Here is a 17952-nt window from a genome sequence, read left to right on the forward strand (position 1 = left end):
CAATGGAATTGTATTTCTTTGATTCTTTATGTATTTTTCTGTGCTTTCCATGATGTATTCATTTAATTGTTGAAAACATTAAATGTAATACAAATACAAGAGTCCTTGCAAGTTTCTAATTCTAGTAACAACCAGTCCACAGTTAGACCTACTTAACTAAGATGCAAAAAAGCTGAAGCCAAATTACTTATAAGAAAAGACTATCTTCAACATTTATCTTTCAGTTCAATAACTACGATATAACAAGGACTTGAGAAAATGAGTACTTTGTAAAGTGGAATGATACAAAAATTTAATTATAAAATTTCATCTTTTATCTCACATTTAGGCCAAATGCGATGTAACAAAAAAAGAACACTTTTGTTTTGTTCTTAATAATCACTATTCATTCCTAAGACCTGCTGTTTCAGTTAAATGAAGAGATTTTATTCTCAGGTTTGGCACTGTACCCATTTTTTTTAAAAAGACCCTCATCAAGTCTTTTTGAGAATCATTACTCTGTCGGTTTTTCCCATTAAACTAAGTCACTTCTAAAGGGCAACATCAATAATAAAATCCAATTGTTTAGATGTAAAAGGGTCTTCTCTCTACTGATACCATGTTGCCTTCAGTCAGGGTGGGTTTAGAAATTAAATAGGCCCTTATTACACAGCTCTCCGACTTTCCAAAGATTCTAACCAATGCTGAAATAAACTGCCACACTTCATAGGAAAGATGGCTAATCCTCAATGATTACAACCTGAGTAGGGACAAAAAGATGTCCCTAAAACATGCACTCGTTCATCAAAGGCACACCGAGACCTAACAGTCTGACTCCAAAATATTTAAAAGCCAGTGTTGACAACATAGGATGAAAAAAACCCATCATTCCTTACTTGACAAGTACTCTGCAGCAGTAACCTCTGAGACACAGCCAAGAACCAACTGGCAAACAATGCACAGAGGAAAAGCAATGCAAGAATGGACATGGAGTGGAAAAGTGGCATTTAAATAAGCAGTTACTGAGTGCTTACTACAAGCAAGGCACATTGCCAGGAGCCAAGGATTAAAATAAAATGAGAGCATACATTCTCTCAAATATCTTACAAGCAGAAGGGAAACAGACACAGCTGCAGGTATTAAGGGCACCCAGGTAGGGACAGGTAGGGACCCTCCAGAGAAGCCTTCACCACAGGGAACATCTGAACCAGGCCTGGAAGAGCCAGGAAGCCCACATGCACACATGTCAGGAGGGCCATTTGACAGTAGAGTCGTTGGTGCTGAAAACCCCTTTGGTTACTTTGTGAGCCTGTGAACCCCTACTCAGATTGATGTTTATAAATGCATAAAATAAAGCACACAAGATTACAAAGAAAAAACTATATTTAAATAACATGGGAAAAGCAATTTGCGGTATCATACCTATGCTGCTGTAACAGTGTATTAAGTACTAACATCTAGTGACAATGGCAATGTGATGACTATTGAGGGCAGAGTCACAAAACTGCTACTGCCATCACCACCTATACAAAAACTTGCAGGACAGTTCGCTTCTGACACAGTGTAGTGAAAGAAATTGTACTTCTTTTCTCACCCCTTGCCAGAAACATTTTTCTTGATACTAACTTATAAAAAAAGACTTTTATCATCGGGACTACTTAGAAGCATGGCAGTCAACCTTTTAACAACAGCCTTATAAAATTCACAATGTTACCTATACATTGGTGCTAGTATATACTGTCTATAAAAGGACACAGTGAAATGAAACTCAAAGAAGACACCTCTATGACTAGTTAATTTATAGAGCTAAAATGGGTAATTTGGGGGTGACCTAAGCTGACACAGGAATCTAGCAAACACTGAGAATGGAATATGCACTGTATTCTCAAATATTCCTCCTCAGTAAGTTTCTGACAGAGCAGAGAGAGCAGTTACTCTGAATATGACCTCTAGAGAGAGGGCTCTGAGGAAGAGTCCTGTGTGGTAGAAGGAAGGACGATTCCTATGCTTTAGCTAGATGGATCTTTTCCCATCCTAAACTTGGCAAGGTTGCTCTGTGTTCACACCTTGAAGGAGGGTCACCCAACATCTGACAACATGCACCATGGGTAGAGATGTCATCAAGGGAAAATTCGTGACTGGGTTATCCATCTGTATGTTATTAAAGGGTATAAATCCAAATAAAATAGTGCACACAGAGGTTCGCAGACCAAGCAAAGCAAGGAAGCTAAAGAAACAAAGTCAAGTAACTTATCGAATAAACAGACAAAATAAAAAGCACATTTCCATTTACATCCTGTGACCCCTTCACCTTCTCCAACTCTATTATTTCTCCCTAATTTGTGCAAATTAATAACCAGTGAGATATTATTATTGTAGATTTTCAAGTATCCATCTTATAAAAATTCCTAGAGGGATCTGAGTAAATAAATTAATACAAACTCTTCTTCTTTTACCAAACTAATGCAGCAGAAGTCATTCATCTAAACCTGCCCTGTAATAATGAAAGCTTTCTTCATAGAGCTAGGTAAAAATCTACCCAGAACAACTTTAAGCCCTGGGGTTTCATGAATAATTGCTCTCACAGACAAATGTACATGCAGACTCATAAAAATGTCACAAGTATTTAATTTTCTACATGTCTGTTTGTTCACATGTACTTCTATTTCTCAGGGGTTTTAAGTATAAACATATAATACATTGGTAAGCAGTTTCCCAGCAAATTTAAGGTCTTATTCACTTTAACGTCTGTGGAAGCATAAGTAATAAATTGAACGAGGTACTGAGAAAAAAAAACTAATTCTTTTCCAACTGAGTCATGAGCTCACCTCAGAGGAAGTGGTATTGTTTGGGAGGTAAGTGAAGAGAACTGGAATGGGAGGACCATCTTTAGATGCTTCACTGTGTTAATGTTGGGTGCTCTGAACAGGTAAGCACCTTCTGCTTTCTATTCTGAAAACTAAGCAACTGACTGCACGAAAAGCAGAGAGGACAGCTCACATCAGTTATTCTGGAGGAGCTGGAGGGACATGGCAGCATCCTGCTGCTAAGATGGAAACTGGTATGAGCTCTTTCTAAGTCATGTTCAAGCTCATTGCTTGTTAAGAGAATAAGTGAGCCCCTGGATGCCCGCCCCCAAAAGCTCTGACTTGGTTTTTGTATTTCAGAAACATGTCAGTCTTCTTGTGTAGCAACAGTAATATTTGGGAATACTATAGCTTCAACAAAATCTCAATCATTCATACTGGGTTATGTGCATGTATAGAAATAAACAAACTGATTTGAAATGTATGTGAAAACACAAAAGCCCTAAAATACTCAAAGCAATCTTGAAAAAATGTGGAAGAAATTACAATTTGGGGAAAATGAGGAGGAAAAGCACTTTTTCAATTATAAGATAATACAACAATTGTGTTTCATTATCTTGGGTGAGACATTTTCGATAGAAGCAAGGGGCATAGGGTATTACTCTATGGTACTCTTGCCAATAATGATTTTTGCATCTCAGTTACAGTTTGTGAATGAAATAAAAATAGGTAAAATATATGCAAAAAAATTTTAAGGAAGGAAATCCAAAGCAAAACACACTAATTAAAGATTTAACAGTTTTTTTTGTGCCACCAAGAAGGAAGCCCAAGTAAATAATGAAATCATGTAAACTAATCCAAGCCATAGTCTCAGGTTGGAAAAATGACTGTCAAAACAGCAGAGTCTAAATGAAAGGTCACATGCTCTGGCTCCCATGACCTGAAAGTCCTACAACTTTTAATGATTGCTGAACTTCTCCAGAGTGTTATTTCATCATCTATACAATGAATACAATCATAACACTGCCACATAAGGTTACTAAGAGGCTCAAATTAGATAATATACTATGTATAAAAATGTACAATACACTAAAGGCACTGTACAAATATTACCTATAATTATTATTTTTATTTATCTTATCTAGTGCTACCGGTGAAGGAGGATGGTCACCTTGAAGAGAAGAGAAAATCAAGGTGGAACAGGCCATTTGTGGTTCTATAAAGACATACTACTTTACATGAGCATGATAGAGAGAAAGATTGAGATTGGGCAAGCACAAGCTTTCTAGGTATCTTTCAAATTTTTAGTACAAATGGCCAAAGTGATAATGGAAGAAAAGTCAGCCAAAGGCTTTCTACTGCCCATTACAATGGCAGTGGGAGTAGTGCAAATTCTGCCTAGCCAGCTCATCATGTTACCTAAAGGGGATACAGCCCAAAAGTCTTTAAAGTCCATTATTAATCAACCAAGCTAATCTCCATCTGTCAGTCTATCTAGTGTTAACTAAAAGCATATGTGTGCCTAGCACTATGCTTGAAAGGGAGGTGTATGGGGTTCCTGTGGAGACAGGGAATGAAGGGAAAGAACTGAGAGACTCTGTAGCTATTACCCACTTCTTCTGGTTTCACGCCTATAGCCCTCCTGTCCTCTCAAACATCATCAAGGCTCAACTCTGTAAGCCCTACAGTTTCAGCAAAAGCCACTTCTTAGTCTCTAGTAAGGACTCTGTTTTTTATCCCAAATACATGATAAAGAAATGTATGAAAATAGATTTTAAGGTACAATTAAAAGTTGTTGAATATAAGAGTTTACAAATTTTACATTTCTTCTAATTCCTCAGAAATGTATGGGGAAAGACAGGTAAACTCGGCTAAAAGGCCTATTTAGTGCTCAAGGAGGGAAAAGCGAAATGGGGGGAAGTAACACCGGAGGACGTCTGAGGCCCACAACGAAGGGGGTTTCACTTCCTCTGTCTCCTACCCAAGCAAGAGTGCCAGGTCAACCAGTAATGGCACAAAGAAAAATTAAAAACATTTTACTGAAAAAGGTAGAAACAGGAATTTCTTATGCTTCTTCCAATACCACTCTCTTTAACTTCACTGACCTGCTACACCCAGTGCAGGGCAAGAAAACAAGAGAGGATGCATAATACCTCACCATGAAAACAAGCCAACTTCAGATAAGGAATGGGCAATAAATGCCCATTTTACCAGAAAAGGAAAAAAAGGACTGACCTGCATGTAAGAAATGTCATAGCCCAAGATGGCTAACAATATTCTGTGAATGGGCAGGACAAAGAAGCTGGGGTACCCCCAGGCTGACTGGCTTCCCACCAAGGGGCCTCAGGAGGCCTTCCTAGTTAATCCAGAGTTTTATACACCACATTTGTTGAGTATGGTCATATTATGTTGACCTAGAGAATGGCCTTTTACATAGACATGTTGGAACTTATTTAATTGCCTTTTTAATTGCTTCCAGTTAACAGCTTTAAAAAGCTATACTTTCATTACATTTTGTATCTTTGGATTTCATTATGACTCTGGCATCTAGTTACCATTTTCTATGTGAAGGTGTAAAAAATCCTGCTTCTTATGCTTTACAAGATGTTGGAATGTCAAATACCCAACACCCTTTGCTGTTGTATGTCTGTTGACACCTTCCATTTATATTTTTCATTGTATTCATGGTGCTTGATCCTAATACCAATGTTAAAATATGGGATTAGTGTCACTACTTAATTTTCCTAACAAGCTATCAGACAATACCACATGCCATAATTATTTTTTTTAGGAAAGGGTATAATTTGCTGAAAAGCTCAAAATTTCCGGAACTGAGAAATATTAATGCTGTAAAAAAGTGAGCAAGCATTTTACATGGAAACACACTTTACTTATGCAAAAAGAATGTAACCGGATTAGTGGCCCTTGGAGTGGAAGACTGAATTTCCCTCAGTATGTGTGGTCCTTGTGTTGCCAAGCACCAACTGTGCCTTATAAATAAATATTCCTTACACAGTTGGTCCCTCACAGTGGAACCCTAGGTCTGCTGACTGGTTCCGGTTCCACAGGCACTTCATGGTGGGAATAACAGAGCCAAGTGGGAAGAAACACATCACTGCCAAATTTCTCTGGGGAATTCTGAGTTTGCTCTTGTGATAAAAACCAAACACCTCCATCAAGATGAAGATTCCTCTTGAAATTTTTGTTTAAAAATCAGGATTAATTTTAAGTTTTATAAGGCCAGAATAAAAAGTTTAGTTAAAATAGTCCACATTTTGTACAATATATTACACATTTATATTATATTATTACATGTAATATGATAATATAATAAGTATAGTATAATAATATAATATATCTGAAATAGTGTTCTTTTGCTCAACCAGATTAAAGGATAAGAAATCAGAGTGTGGTGAAAGGCTGTATTTAAAGGTAGAGATATGGTTCTGAGCCACCTGAGAACTGGCTGTTCGCTGTCCCCATAAATGGGTATGTGGCCTTGCTGACCTTGTGCCTGATTCAAGAGTCAACTACTTACAAAAGTTCCTTAAATGGAAATGCCCAGATCAGAGTAAATTTTAAATTTTTTCCAGAATGGAGGTGTATACCCCTAATTTAGAGCCAAGGGTCTAATACCAAAATACAGCTTTTATTCAGTACCAGCCATGGCCCACTGAGTGCAGACGCTGCCACAACTGGACAGTCTACTAGGAAACAATGGGCAGGAGAAGGGCCACACCGGACACTCAGCCTCTGCCCTGCCTGCACAGTCTCCACCTTCTGATCCATTTCTGTATCCTGGGCTGGTGAAATTGGAACCTGCAATGGAGGCATCTGTTTTCTCTTCCCACAAATTCAAAACCCCCTTGAAATAGTTCAGCATCAGAAATGGGCCTGGAACCACTGCAGTTGGTACCCAATGGGGATTGGTTCAAAGACTCTTACCAAGAGGCCGGACTTTGACAGGAATCTAGAAAAGATGTAAGGACAGAAGGGGAGACTGAAGATGGCTCAATGGAAGCAAAAGATCCTCTGGCTTGGGATTGTGAGGTCACTGTAGGGAACTTGTGGAGACAGAGTCAATGGAACTTTTCCTATATGCCTCACAGCCAGGTCCTGTGAAAAAAACAGCAGGCCCAGCTGAAGGCAGGATGGCCTGCAGTGAGACTCCCTGGCTCTCTCTAATTTCACTAGCTAAAAAAGCAAGAACAATGGGGTTCCCAAAGGAAACTAAACCCGGGTCATGGGGATGTGTCATGGATCCACTCAATCTGTGTTCTATTGACAGAAAGCATGGAGGGAAAGGTACTGTGCTCACTGACCTGCCCTGCCTGTGGAAATGGCTACAGGAGAAGAAAAAAAAATGAAAATGAGCACTGGCCAGTGTGGCTCATTGGTTGGAATGTTGTCCAGTAAACAAAATGTTGAGGGTTAGTTTCCCAGTCAGAGCATATAACTGCATTGTGGGTTCAATCCCCAGTCAACCCCCAATTCAAGAAATTGATCAGATTCAGGCCTGAGTCATTGTATTTTTAAAAAATCCTTGCTAAGAGTTTTTTACCTTAGACCTTTGCTTTGATCATAATTCTCCATTTCTCAATATCAGTGCAAATTCATATGGTATTTGGAAAATAACTTATGTAGATGAAACAAACCCTATACAAGTAACATAAATAAACACAAGTCTGAGAAGACTACAGTTGATCATAAAAAACTTCACTGAATAGAATGGAATTTAGCAACACCCAAATTGTTATAGGAATAATAACTACCACCAAAACAATTCCAATGCCAGCAAAACACAACAAAGCCAGGACCTGTGAGACAGGAAGTGTTTGTGGACATGACACCATCCAGTATCATTTTTATATAAGTGTTAGCTAAAATCTGATTCTCTTTCTTAAAAGGATTGAAGAGAAACTAAAAGGGGACAGATTCAAACCATGGCATTAAGCTCCAAACTAAAGAAGACAAACTAAAAAGGAACAAGAAAGGATGGATTCAACCCATAGCTGCATTTGATGTGTCAACCCTGTTGAAGCCAAAGGAAGTTCACTGGCAGAGAAGGTCATGGTGAAAGCAGATGAAACTCCTACATGTTATTCCTTCTCATTTATCTGGTTGTTTTTTGGAGATTTCCCTCTCTCTCCCTTCCCCCTACATCTGATTAAGTTACTAAGGCCTGTGAGCCCACCTCCAACAAGTTTCTAGAAGCAAGGTGCTTGCTTCACCCCTGATATGGCCACTGTAGAAATCCAGTTCCCCTTCATCTATCACCTGCATAAGAGCATAGCCTCTTAACTAATGTCCCCATGTCTACTCAGTCCCTTCTGCTCTGCAACCAGCCTTCGCTCAGGCTCAAAAAAGAGAGTCCTACCACCATCTTGCACATACGTACCTCCTGTGGTAGATCCTTAATTACAGGACAAACAGAACTTTATTAAGTCTTGCCTATAGCAGTGTGGCAGGAGTGAAGAGAATGCCCTGAGGCAGAAGAATGAGGAGCAGTCCAAGGAGCTGTGTCAGGTTGAGAAACTCTTGAAAGACAACTACCTAGCTTTTCCTGCCTGGTGTCAGCACTGTCCCTTGTGTGTTTGTGTGTAGGCACATCTGCATGTGAGTAGCTGCATGTGGGTAGCTGCAAATCAAGGGGTGGGTCAAGCATCTGTGGATCTTGCTTCATGGGGGGCCTCCTCCTCACCATGGCCCATCTCCTTTAGAAAAAAAAATCCTCCAGTCAAATATCTCATCCCCCTAAATTCATCCTTGTTTTGACAAGCTTATTTACCTAACTTGGAGAAAAAGGAGGAATTTGTCATTTTAATTTCCAGACATAAAACATAGAGGGGTTCCACTGCACAAAAACGTTCACTCTTTGATTACCTAACTGACTTCCCAGCCACAACTCCCCTACCAGCACTCTCTCTGATCCCTCCAAAATCCTGACACGTCCTAGACCCCAGTCATCCCGAATTCTTCAACCTTTCCACATAAACAGCCCTTTGCAAAAGTTTGTGCACATAGATTCCCTCTACTTAGACCATCATTACTACTCTTAATCAATAAATTCAAACTGCCCCTTCAGAACCAACACACATGTTACCTCCTCTGAGAATTCTACCTGACTGCCGCCCAACAGAATTAGAGGCTTCCTTCTTTGGGTTCCCAAAACATTTTATTCATATTTTTATTTAACCTCTTTTATTATGGTAATAGATTATAGCAGCTAAGAGTCTTGGCTCTGAGTCAGACTGCCTAGTTTTGAGTCCACACAGTTTAAATGTGACAGGAGGAGCAAGAAGAAGATTAGTCAACTGGTACCCATAAAAAGGTTAAATAATATAAAGTATAGCTAAGCAAAGCCCTATCTACTGCTGTAAGTTAACTAAACACTGCCTGATTAGAAAAACATAATCCTGTGACCACCCAATCATGGATCCAAATTTTTATACAAGTTTTTCTTCTGTTTTGAATAGGTGTCTGTATCCATGTTAATAGCCACAACTTAGAAACTATGAAAGCAACTAATAACTCAAATATCATTTTTCCAAGAGACAATAGTATGAAGATAAAAAACAGGCTATGATCATCGCAATGAATTACTGCATAAAGTGCAAGTGATTGTGGTGCTCCTATTCTGCATATGCGGAGTGATCTAAACTAATATGAAGGCTTTTGGAAATAATTTGCTTGGGGAAAAGTCTGCGTATGCCATCTTTCTAACCTCCATTTCCCTTGGTCCAGCGTCCCTTCCACAGGACACCTGTCTAGTTTACTCAGGCGTGAGGAGACAGACATTGCCATGTCTGAACTCTGCAAGAAGTATATTAATTTATGAGTAGCTCATAGTTTGGTTTGGAACAGGCAAATGTTTTCAAGGTTCCCAGTTTCTAAATCATTTTACTGCTCATTGTGTTCTCCTTTCTCTTCCTTACAAGCATCTGTACAGCATTCAGATCAATGGAGCAGGAATAAATTCAATTGAACATTCAGAAAATAGGAAATAGGAAATAGGTCACACTCTGTCATGCCAAAGGGTGGCCAAGTACTGCACTATCCACACAAACACGTGTGTATACACATGTGCACACACAAATAAAACCTTACATTTGAAAGACAGCAGGTACCAGTCAAAAATCTTATTTGACAAAAACACTGAAAAACATATACAAAAATTTAGATTAAAATAACAGGGTTTAGCCGTGTACTTTCTGTTACATACACCTTTCTACCTTTAAGAATTTGAAAACTATATATTTTTTAAAAAATAATATCTTTTTAATTATATAGTGTGCTTACTATTTGACGAAAGAATGTATGATAATAAATCAGATGAAATTTTATAACGTTATGCATGATTACAATTTTACACCAAAACTCAGTAATATTGAATAAGCTAATATATTTCATTTTTAAATTTTTTAAAGATTTTATTTATTTATCTTTAGAAGGGAAGGGAAGGAGAGAAGAAGAGAAATATCAATGTATGGTTGCCTCTCATGAGTCCTCTGCTGGGAACTGGCCTGCAACCCAGGCATGTGCCCTGATTGGGAATTGAACTGCGGTCGTTTCATTCCATTGGGAATGGAACTGCGGTTCGCAGGCCCGTGCTCAATCCAGTGAGCTACACCAGCCAGGGCTGAATAAGCTAATATATTTCAAATAATTTGTGGCATTAAAGAAAGAATAAAGTTTGCCTTAAAAATGGTTCTTTTTGATGCAAAATGTACAAAATTGAGAGAAACAAAAAATAAGGGAAACAAAAAACCAAGAGTGAGTAAAAATGGAGATCCTGTGGAAGTAACTGTCACTTTAGACTTCATTTCACCTAAATCGTACAGGCATCCTTTATTCTGGAAAAAGCGTTAGACTGCCAAGTTAGCTTGACGTTAATAGTGCTCACTGCTATGATTCAGCAACTGCTCGTGACTCCCAAAAAACCAAGGTATGGTTGAGAACATGGACAAAGTACAGTTCTGACTTGAAGGAGCACATCTCCTAGCATTCACAATTTATACAAAGAGAAAAACTTGAGTGAATCTGAACTTCTTTATGCTTGAAAAGGAAAGAACAATGAATGCAATCACAATGCTCTTCACCTGAATTGCTAGAGTCTATGCCTCTGGTTAGTTGTCAAACATTTTGGAGAGGAACCCATACTTGGAGTCTAATGGAGGAATACTGGATAAGTAAGGCTAACAGGAACAGATTTTCAAATATCGAATGCTCATAGTGCTTCCCACTTGAGAACTTTGCAAAGGCAATTTAGAAACATTAAATTTTTTCCCTCATAAGAAAAAACTGCCACATGAAATGTTATAGATTATGTGATGCTTTCTCTATCCTTACAAAGTACACCAGGCTCAAAGGGAAGAATAGAGAAGCTTCTAAATCTCCTCAAAACCAAATATTTTCTTTTTCATCATTTATGAAACACTTTAGTAACATAAATCTAACTGAACCACACACATTATACTTAAAACGAACGGGGTCCTGATTAAACACCTGCATCTCTTTAATAGCAATGTCAATATACTCATTAGTAACCACAGAGCTTAGGAATATTAAAATGGCGATGTATGATCCCAAGCACAGATGAACACCCCCAGCACCATTCGAGGTTTGAGATTTGGAATTCAACAAGTAGCAGAGTATGGGCTGAAAAGCAATTTACATTCCAGCACCTGCCACTCATTAAATGATTCTGTTTGGGCAAGGAACTGAACCTTCTCTAAATTAGGTGTCTTATCTTCTAAGCAGGAATATTACTCGTGTGCCCCAGTTCACACAGGATTGTATCAGCCAAGCCAGCAGCAGTAGTAGATGTAAAAAGAGAAAGCAGTATTACAACTTTCATTTTCTGGGGCTTACTCTGCGCTATAGACGAAAAACACATGGTAAAGCAGGCATGTCACTGTTTATAGGAGGAAGCTGGAGCTCAGAGATACAAACCTGCACAAGGTTGTGCATGTGTTACTACTGGCACGATCTAGGTGTGAACACCAAATACTCTGACTCCAGAGGTCATGGCCTCATTCACATCCCAACCACATGACAGCTAATGAGGTAATGCTCTTGACTGAGCACTGTAAATGGCAAAGCACTAGTGATACAATGTGTTAATACTAACATTTTTAAAATTGCTAAAATGTATTTTCTGCTGAATACATAATACTGGTCTTAGCAAGAGCCCATGAACTCAAGGAACTAAAAAGAAAGCACAAATAAATATGTGACTTTGACCTAAAACAACAGAAAAACGTGGAAAATAGCTTTAAGATAGATGAGACAGTTAGTGATGTCATTTTATACATTTTCACATTCACACACAACTACAGAGTTGCAACCCACAAGCATCAAGTATTTCTCTAGATACCCATGGAAGTTGCTGGAATCATTAAAAAGCTGGAAGATTTGTTGTGTATGGGCCATGGCTCCCCAAGCCCACACTGACATCTTGGCAAGCTACTCACAGGAGGTTATTAGAGACACAGGACAAGCATGTTAGGCTGCAAATAGTCTGTGGCCAAGCCTCCCAGGGATAACAAAGGACAGCAAGTGAGTGAAGCTGAGCATCAATACAATGTTTTAGTCTCCACTGGCAGCCAAAAACAATTACCATGAATTGGAAAGCTAACAAAAGCATAAAAACCATCTCTACTCTGTCATAATATTTTTCAGCAATTAAAATAGAGGAAAGATTCCATTCACCCAGGACAGGTAAACTGAATTACAGTTAAGTTCACACACTATTTGGTTGCAAACACTCTTCCAAAACATGGAAAACCGCTCTTCTTTTATAGGTCCCGAGTGGCACAATCAAGGCAGAAAAAACTGGTATCTATACTTCTCTTCAACATTTCTGCTTTTCTGCATTGCCCCCACTCCTCTCAGGGCCTCCAGGCTTCCCCTAGTTTGTTCCACCTCGGGCTGCTGCACAACCACACCCTCTCACTCCACTGTATTGCTCTCTTTGTTTCTTCTAGAAGGGATGAAACAAAACTCAAGGCCATACTGCACAGATGTGTACATTAAGCACTGCACAGTCTCAAGCGGTGCTTGCACATCACTCCCTCCCAGGCACGGTCTCCCCATCACCCTGGCTATGTGCAGTGCACAATCTGCACAACCATACTCAGTAGCCATATACAAGTCCAAAAGTAGAACAAGGTACATCACTCCACCTGTTCACCCACTCATTCAACTCAAAAAATATTTATTGTGTCTAACACGTGCCAGACACTGATGGATCCTGTGCAAACACAATTCAGTAATATTGTATAATCCCTGCCCTCAAGAAACCCACACCTCAAGTCTAAACATGTCAACAATGAGCAGCATTATGAGGAAATTCACACACAATCTCAGAATCAGGGGAGGGAGAGTAGGCCTTACCCCATGTGGACTGGCCTTATGTCGAAAACATGTGATGTTCACCACGTATGGCCAATCGTCAGGCTCCATCAGCACTCCAGCCGCATGGGCACATGTGACGTGGAATGAGGCCGGGCAGCGGCCATAGGAACACTGGATGCAGGCTCCAGAGACCTTCTTAACCCGGTGTCTACAGAAGATGCATTTCTGGAGGGTTAAAGCATAGAAAAGCATCAATTCAAACTCTAATGAAACAAATTTCCACATTTCCCAGAATAATAGCTATTATAGACAAAGAAAACTCATTATATCAACAAACTCTGACCCTCCAGGGGCCCAAGGAGTGAGAGTAACTGTGGCAATATAAGCTACACACTTTCGAGAAAACACACTGCTAAGATCACATACTATCAGACATATGTTGAAATACTTCTTTTGTTCAAAACCCACACCCTTTTGCACATGCTTCTCCAGGCCCAAGGAAAAGGTTCTCCAGAGCTGAGGAAATGGCTCAAGGGTGCACCCTTGGATGCTGAGGCTACTTCTCTTTCACTTCCTGCACAGCAGACCTTTCTGTACAACAAGAGATAGAATATGGACTTGGAGGACAGGCACATACTTGCCTAAATTAGATGAGGGCTTCAAAAATACCCAAATGGCACACAGATGGACTAAGTTTTCCATTTGCAAGAAAATATAAAAGTGCTAAATGGTGCAATGTGGGAACTACGGGTTCAAGTGTTTAATAATCCAAATCTGAACTCTTCATGACTGACACAAAAATATGCCTCCCAAAGTGAGAAAATTGAAAATCATCCCAAAGGGCATAATTTTGCTGAGTATCTATAGCTGACTATGCCTGAGGAAGAAAGAATGAAAATAAAAACAGCAATAATGATTACCACAATCTGAAAATTAAATTGCATACAATTAGCACTAAACATCATCAGTACAATTGTTATGGGAGATGGGAAAAATAAAACAGCTTCACTAAATATAACATTTGTGAACTAATACTTGAGGGTTAGGGAAAAAAACAGTTGTAGAACAACATAGGTTAGATTCAGAAAGAACACAAAGAATGATCAAAAAGCTTCACTTTTTATTCCTAAGGATAAAAAAGGTCTGCAATCTGGCCAAATGCTGGTGCAACTGCTCTTCTTTCACGGCTACATTTTCCTTCCCAAGACCAAAAGAATAATAATTAGACAAAAGGTACTTAAACTCATTGCATTTGGGGGCTGTAATATTTTATCACAGACCTACAAGAATCAATGTGCACTTAACTTCTAACTCTTCTTTTTCTTCGCATCTAACCAGTCGCTTCAGTCTCACAGATTCTGCACCTTAATCTCGCTCTGATCGCTCCCCAACCCATCTATACCAACTGCCACTGCTTCTGCTTCTGCCCATGGTGTCTTGCCCAGAATAGTAATGGCCTCCTAACTGGCACCTCTGTCTTTTATTTCATTTCCTTTCAATTCATCTTCCCCAGACCTGCCAGAGTGATGTCTTTATAACATAAATACTATGTCACCACCTGTTTAATGTTCCTCAAAGGCTTCTCCTTATCTCCAAGATGTTCTAGAAAAAAAGGGAACAGCATGGGATGGAAGAAGAAAGCTTATAAAAGGTTCTTCATGGTCCATCTGAGCAGTATTATCTCTCACTAGCCCCCATAAGTGTCCTACATCCTGGGCATTTATCTGATCTTCATATACAAGTACATCTGAATTTAATGTACAATAAAGCATTTCTAAGTGTCTGGAGAGGGTAGGGTAGGATGTGGCTTAGCTAATTAAATAATTACAAAAAAAGAGAACATACCATAGAACTAAAACAAGACCCCATTATAATCTGAATAAAGGCATTATTTAGTATGTTATCTTGATGTGTGTTATGTCAGTATCAGTTTCACTAAATTTGTGGTAATTCTTGGTATGTTGGCATCTCTTTGAAAATTCTAATCATCTGAAATGTGATGACAGATATAATAGCAAAGCTCATACCAGGAGCCCCAGGCATCATCAGATAGTCTTTTAAGAGCCAGTCATACTCATGGAGGTCAGCGTTTGAGTAACTTCAGATATTAACATGTATCAAAAGAGAACTTGTTTCCTACTTACCTAATTAAATAGGACTTTTTAAGAGTGGGAAAGAGTACTATGATGTAACTAACTAAAGAATTAGTTAATTCTCACCCTCCTCCACCTTTACTTCCTCATTAAACAGAGGCCCTCCAGAAAGAGTGAAAGAGACTGAAAGAATACATGTAAGCCCAGACGATTCAATCCTCAGAATCTAGTAAGAGAAGTGCCCTCCTTTCCAAGGAAGACCAGAGGTGCTCATTTCTAAGGGTAGAAACAGTATCCTTAGAAAGTCAACCTAACTACAGACCAGTCACTTTCAACCAATGAGCCACAAGAACTTTGAAAACATGCAATACCTGACTATTTAGTCAGGGGCATTGACCTCTTCTCCCTTAGACTATCAAATTAAAAAATAACAACAGCCAACCCAAAGATAACCATCAGGTGTGAATGAATCAAGATTATACCTATTTTTTGTCAGCTTGACAAAAAATGTAATCTATTTTTTGGCATGCCACAGAATTTTAGAAATCAGTTTATATGTGCCATGAGATGAAAAAGGTTGAAAACTGTTGCTCTATAGGTTATTATAACTCAATGCTTTGGAAGATATTCATTCACAAGGTTGAGAAGTTTGGCTTAAACATCAAATAGGCTCTTGCTGAGATAAAAGACTACACAATACCCAGTGGGGAAGCAGTACCGTCTATGTAGTACAGTAAGTCCTCAGTTGATGTTATTGATCAGTTCTTCAACTTTAAGCAAAACAATGCACAATGAAACCGATTTTACCATAGGCTAATAGATATAAACAAGAGTTAAGTTCTTACAGTATCTCATCAACATCACAAAGAAACAATTTTGAATGAAATGACATCTTATTGGAGGACCTGCTGTACTTCCACACTCCATTTTCCCTTACTTGCTACTAAACCAGTTCTCAGTCCTGGCTGAGACATCTATGGCAATCTGACACCTACACTTGTTTAGGCTACAGAATTTAATTCAGTAAGGCAAAGAGAAGGACAATTAAGACACTTCTTACAAATGTCACAGTGGAAGAATGCTGTGGAAGAAGTAAAGACAAAACACTGCATGGAACTAGAATGCTGCAATGCATTACGGTAAGGGGGCAAGACTGGGAAGAAGGCTTTAAAGAAACAACTGACTGGACTGAGACAGGTGGCTCAGCCCCGGCTACTATCCCTCTAGCTCCAAACCCTAAATAAATAGGAAAAAGAATTAGTTAATTCTTGAATGAATGGTCACTTCTGATAGCTAGCCATATCTGAGGTGAGCCTAGCTGAGGTCTCTGCTATGACTTAGACATGTATACATAGCAGAAACTACCAAAGGTAACATCTTTGTAACCTGGAGAAATGAAATGCTCTTTATAGATACATATATCAACCTAAAACTTTTTAAAAAGATTTTATTTATTTATTTTTAGTGAGGGGAAGGGAAACATCAATGTGTGGTTGCCTTTCTCACACACCCCCTACTGGGGACCTGGCCTGCAACCCAGGTATGTGCCCTAAGTGGGACTTGAACCAGTGACCCTTCGGTTTGCAGATTGGTGCTCAATTCACTGAGCCATACCAGCTAGGGCTCAAAATTTATTTTTAATTAAAGATCTCTTAGGATGTCCTACTATTAAATGAGATTCTTTTAAGACCACTAATTCAATAACCCCAAATAAATGAATTAATGAAGAGGTCTGTTAGACAATTAATTTATAAAAATATGGTTGCTTTTCAGAATTCTGTGATAGTTGTGGTTTTTCATCACTTTAATATATATTATGTCATAACTATTTTCTCATTCTAAATAAATATTTGTGTTGGTAGAAAAAAAAGATACAGGAAAAAGAAATAAGCCATACATAATAGCACTAAAAAAAAAAGAGTGTGACTAACTCCAAGAAGCAGATCCCCAGNTAAATGAATTAATGAAGAGGTCTGTTAGACAATTAATTTATAAAAATATGGTTGCTTTTCAGAATTCTGTGATAGTTGTGGTTTTTTCATCACTTTAATATATATTATGTCATACCTATTTTCTCATTCTAAATAAATATTTGTGTTGGTAGAAAAAAAAGATACAGGAAAAAGAAATAAGCCATACATAATATCACTAAAAAAAAAAGAGTGTGACTAACTCCAAGAAGCAGATCCCCAGCAAAAAGCTATTAGTAGGTATCTCAGGGACAATTCTGGCATGACCAATGCCAAGAGTGGAAGCAAATACCTAATTAAAAGACAAACTACCTTGTCGAGTCCCATTTCTCCACCTGCCCCCAATATCAGCAGCACATCAGATAATCCGATTTGACCTAAATCCAAGTCCGGTGTCCAACACATCATTCAGCAAGACGAGTGGGTTCTCACTGGTCTGAGGAAAGCACAAGCACACCCAAGATGTGTAACTAAAGTACCAACAGATACTTTAGAAATCACAAACATTCAAGGAAAACCAATGCCATGAAAAAAGGTACCATCATTAACAAATGGAAGAATATCTGAGTTAAGGAGTCAGGTAAGTGGAAAAAGAAGATGAGTTTAAAAGAGGCACAGTATAGATTGTGAAAGAGATTCTAAAATATGTCCCATCAATTAAAAAAAAACAGTAACAACTATATAACCACCTGTAAGAATTTACAAATAGAAAAAAATCAAGATGTGCTGAATATTGGAATGGATCTC

The 17952-nt window shown here is 38.6% G+C and overlaps 1 protein-coding gene across 2 annotated transcripts in view; it reads right to left on the bottom strand.

Moving 5' to 3' along the window:
- KDM4C (lysine demethylase 4C) overlaps nucleotides 1-17952 on the bottom strand; it is a 404720-nt gene that overhangs the window by 51347 nt on the left and 335421 nt on the right. For both annotated transcript variants that reach the window (XM_037061395.1, XM_037061394.1), the window contains one exon: nucleotides 13182-13367. In XM_037061395.1, coding sequence (XP_036917290.1) covers nucleotides 13182-13367 — 186 coding nt within the window. The remainder of the gene's footprint in view (nucleotides 1-13181; nucleotides 13368-17952) is intronic.

The sequence above is a fragment of the Sturnira hondurensis genome, unplaced genomic scaffold (assembly GCF_014824575.4).
Source record: "Sturnira hondurensis isolate 20B ecotype Veracruz unplaced genomic scaffold, ASM1482457v3 Scaffold0013378, whole genome shotgun sequence".
Taxonomy (NCBI): Eukaryota; Metazoa; Chordata; class Mammalia; order Chiroptera; family Phyllostomidae; genus Sturnira; species Sturnira hondurensis.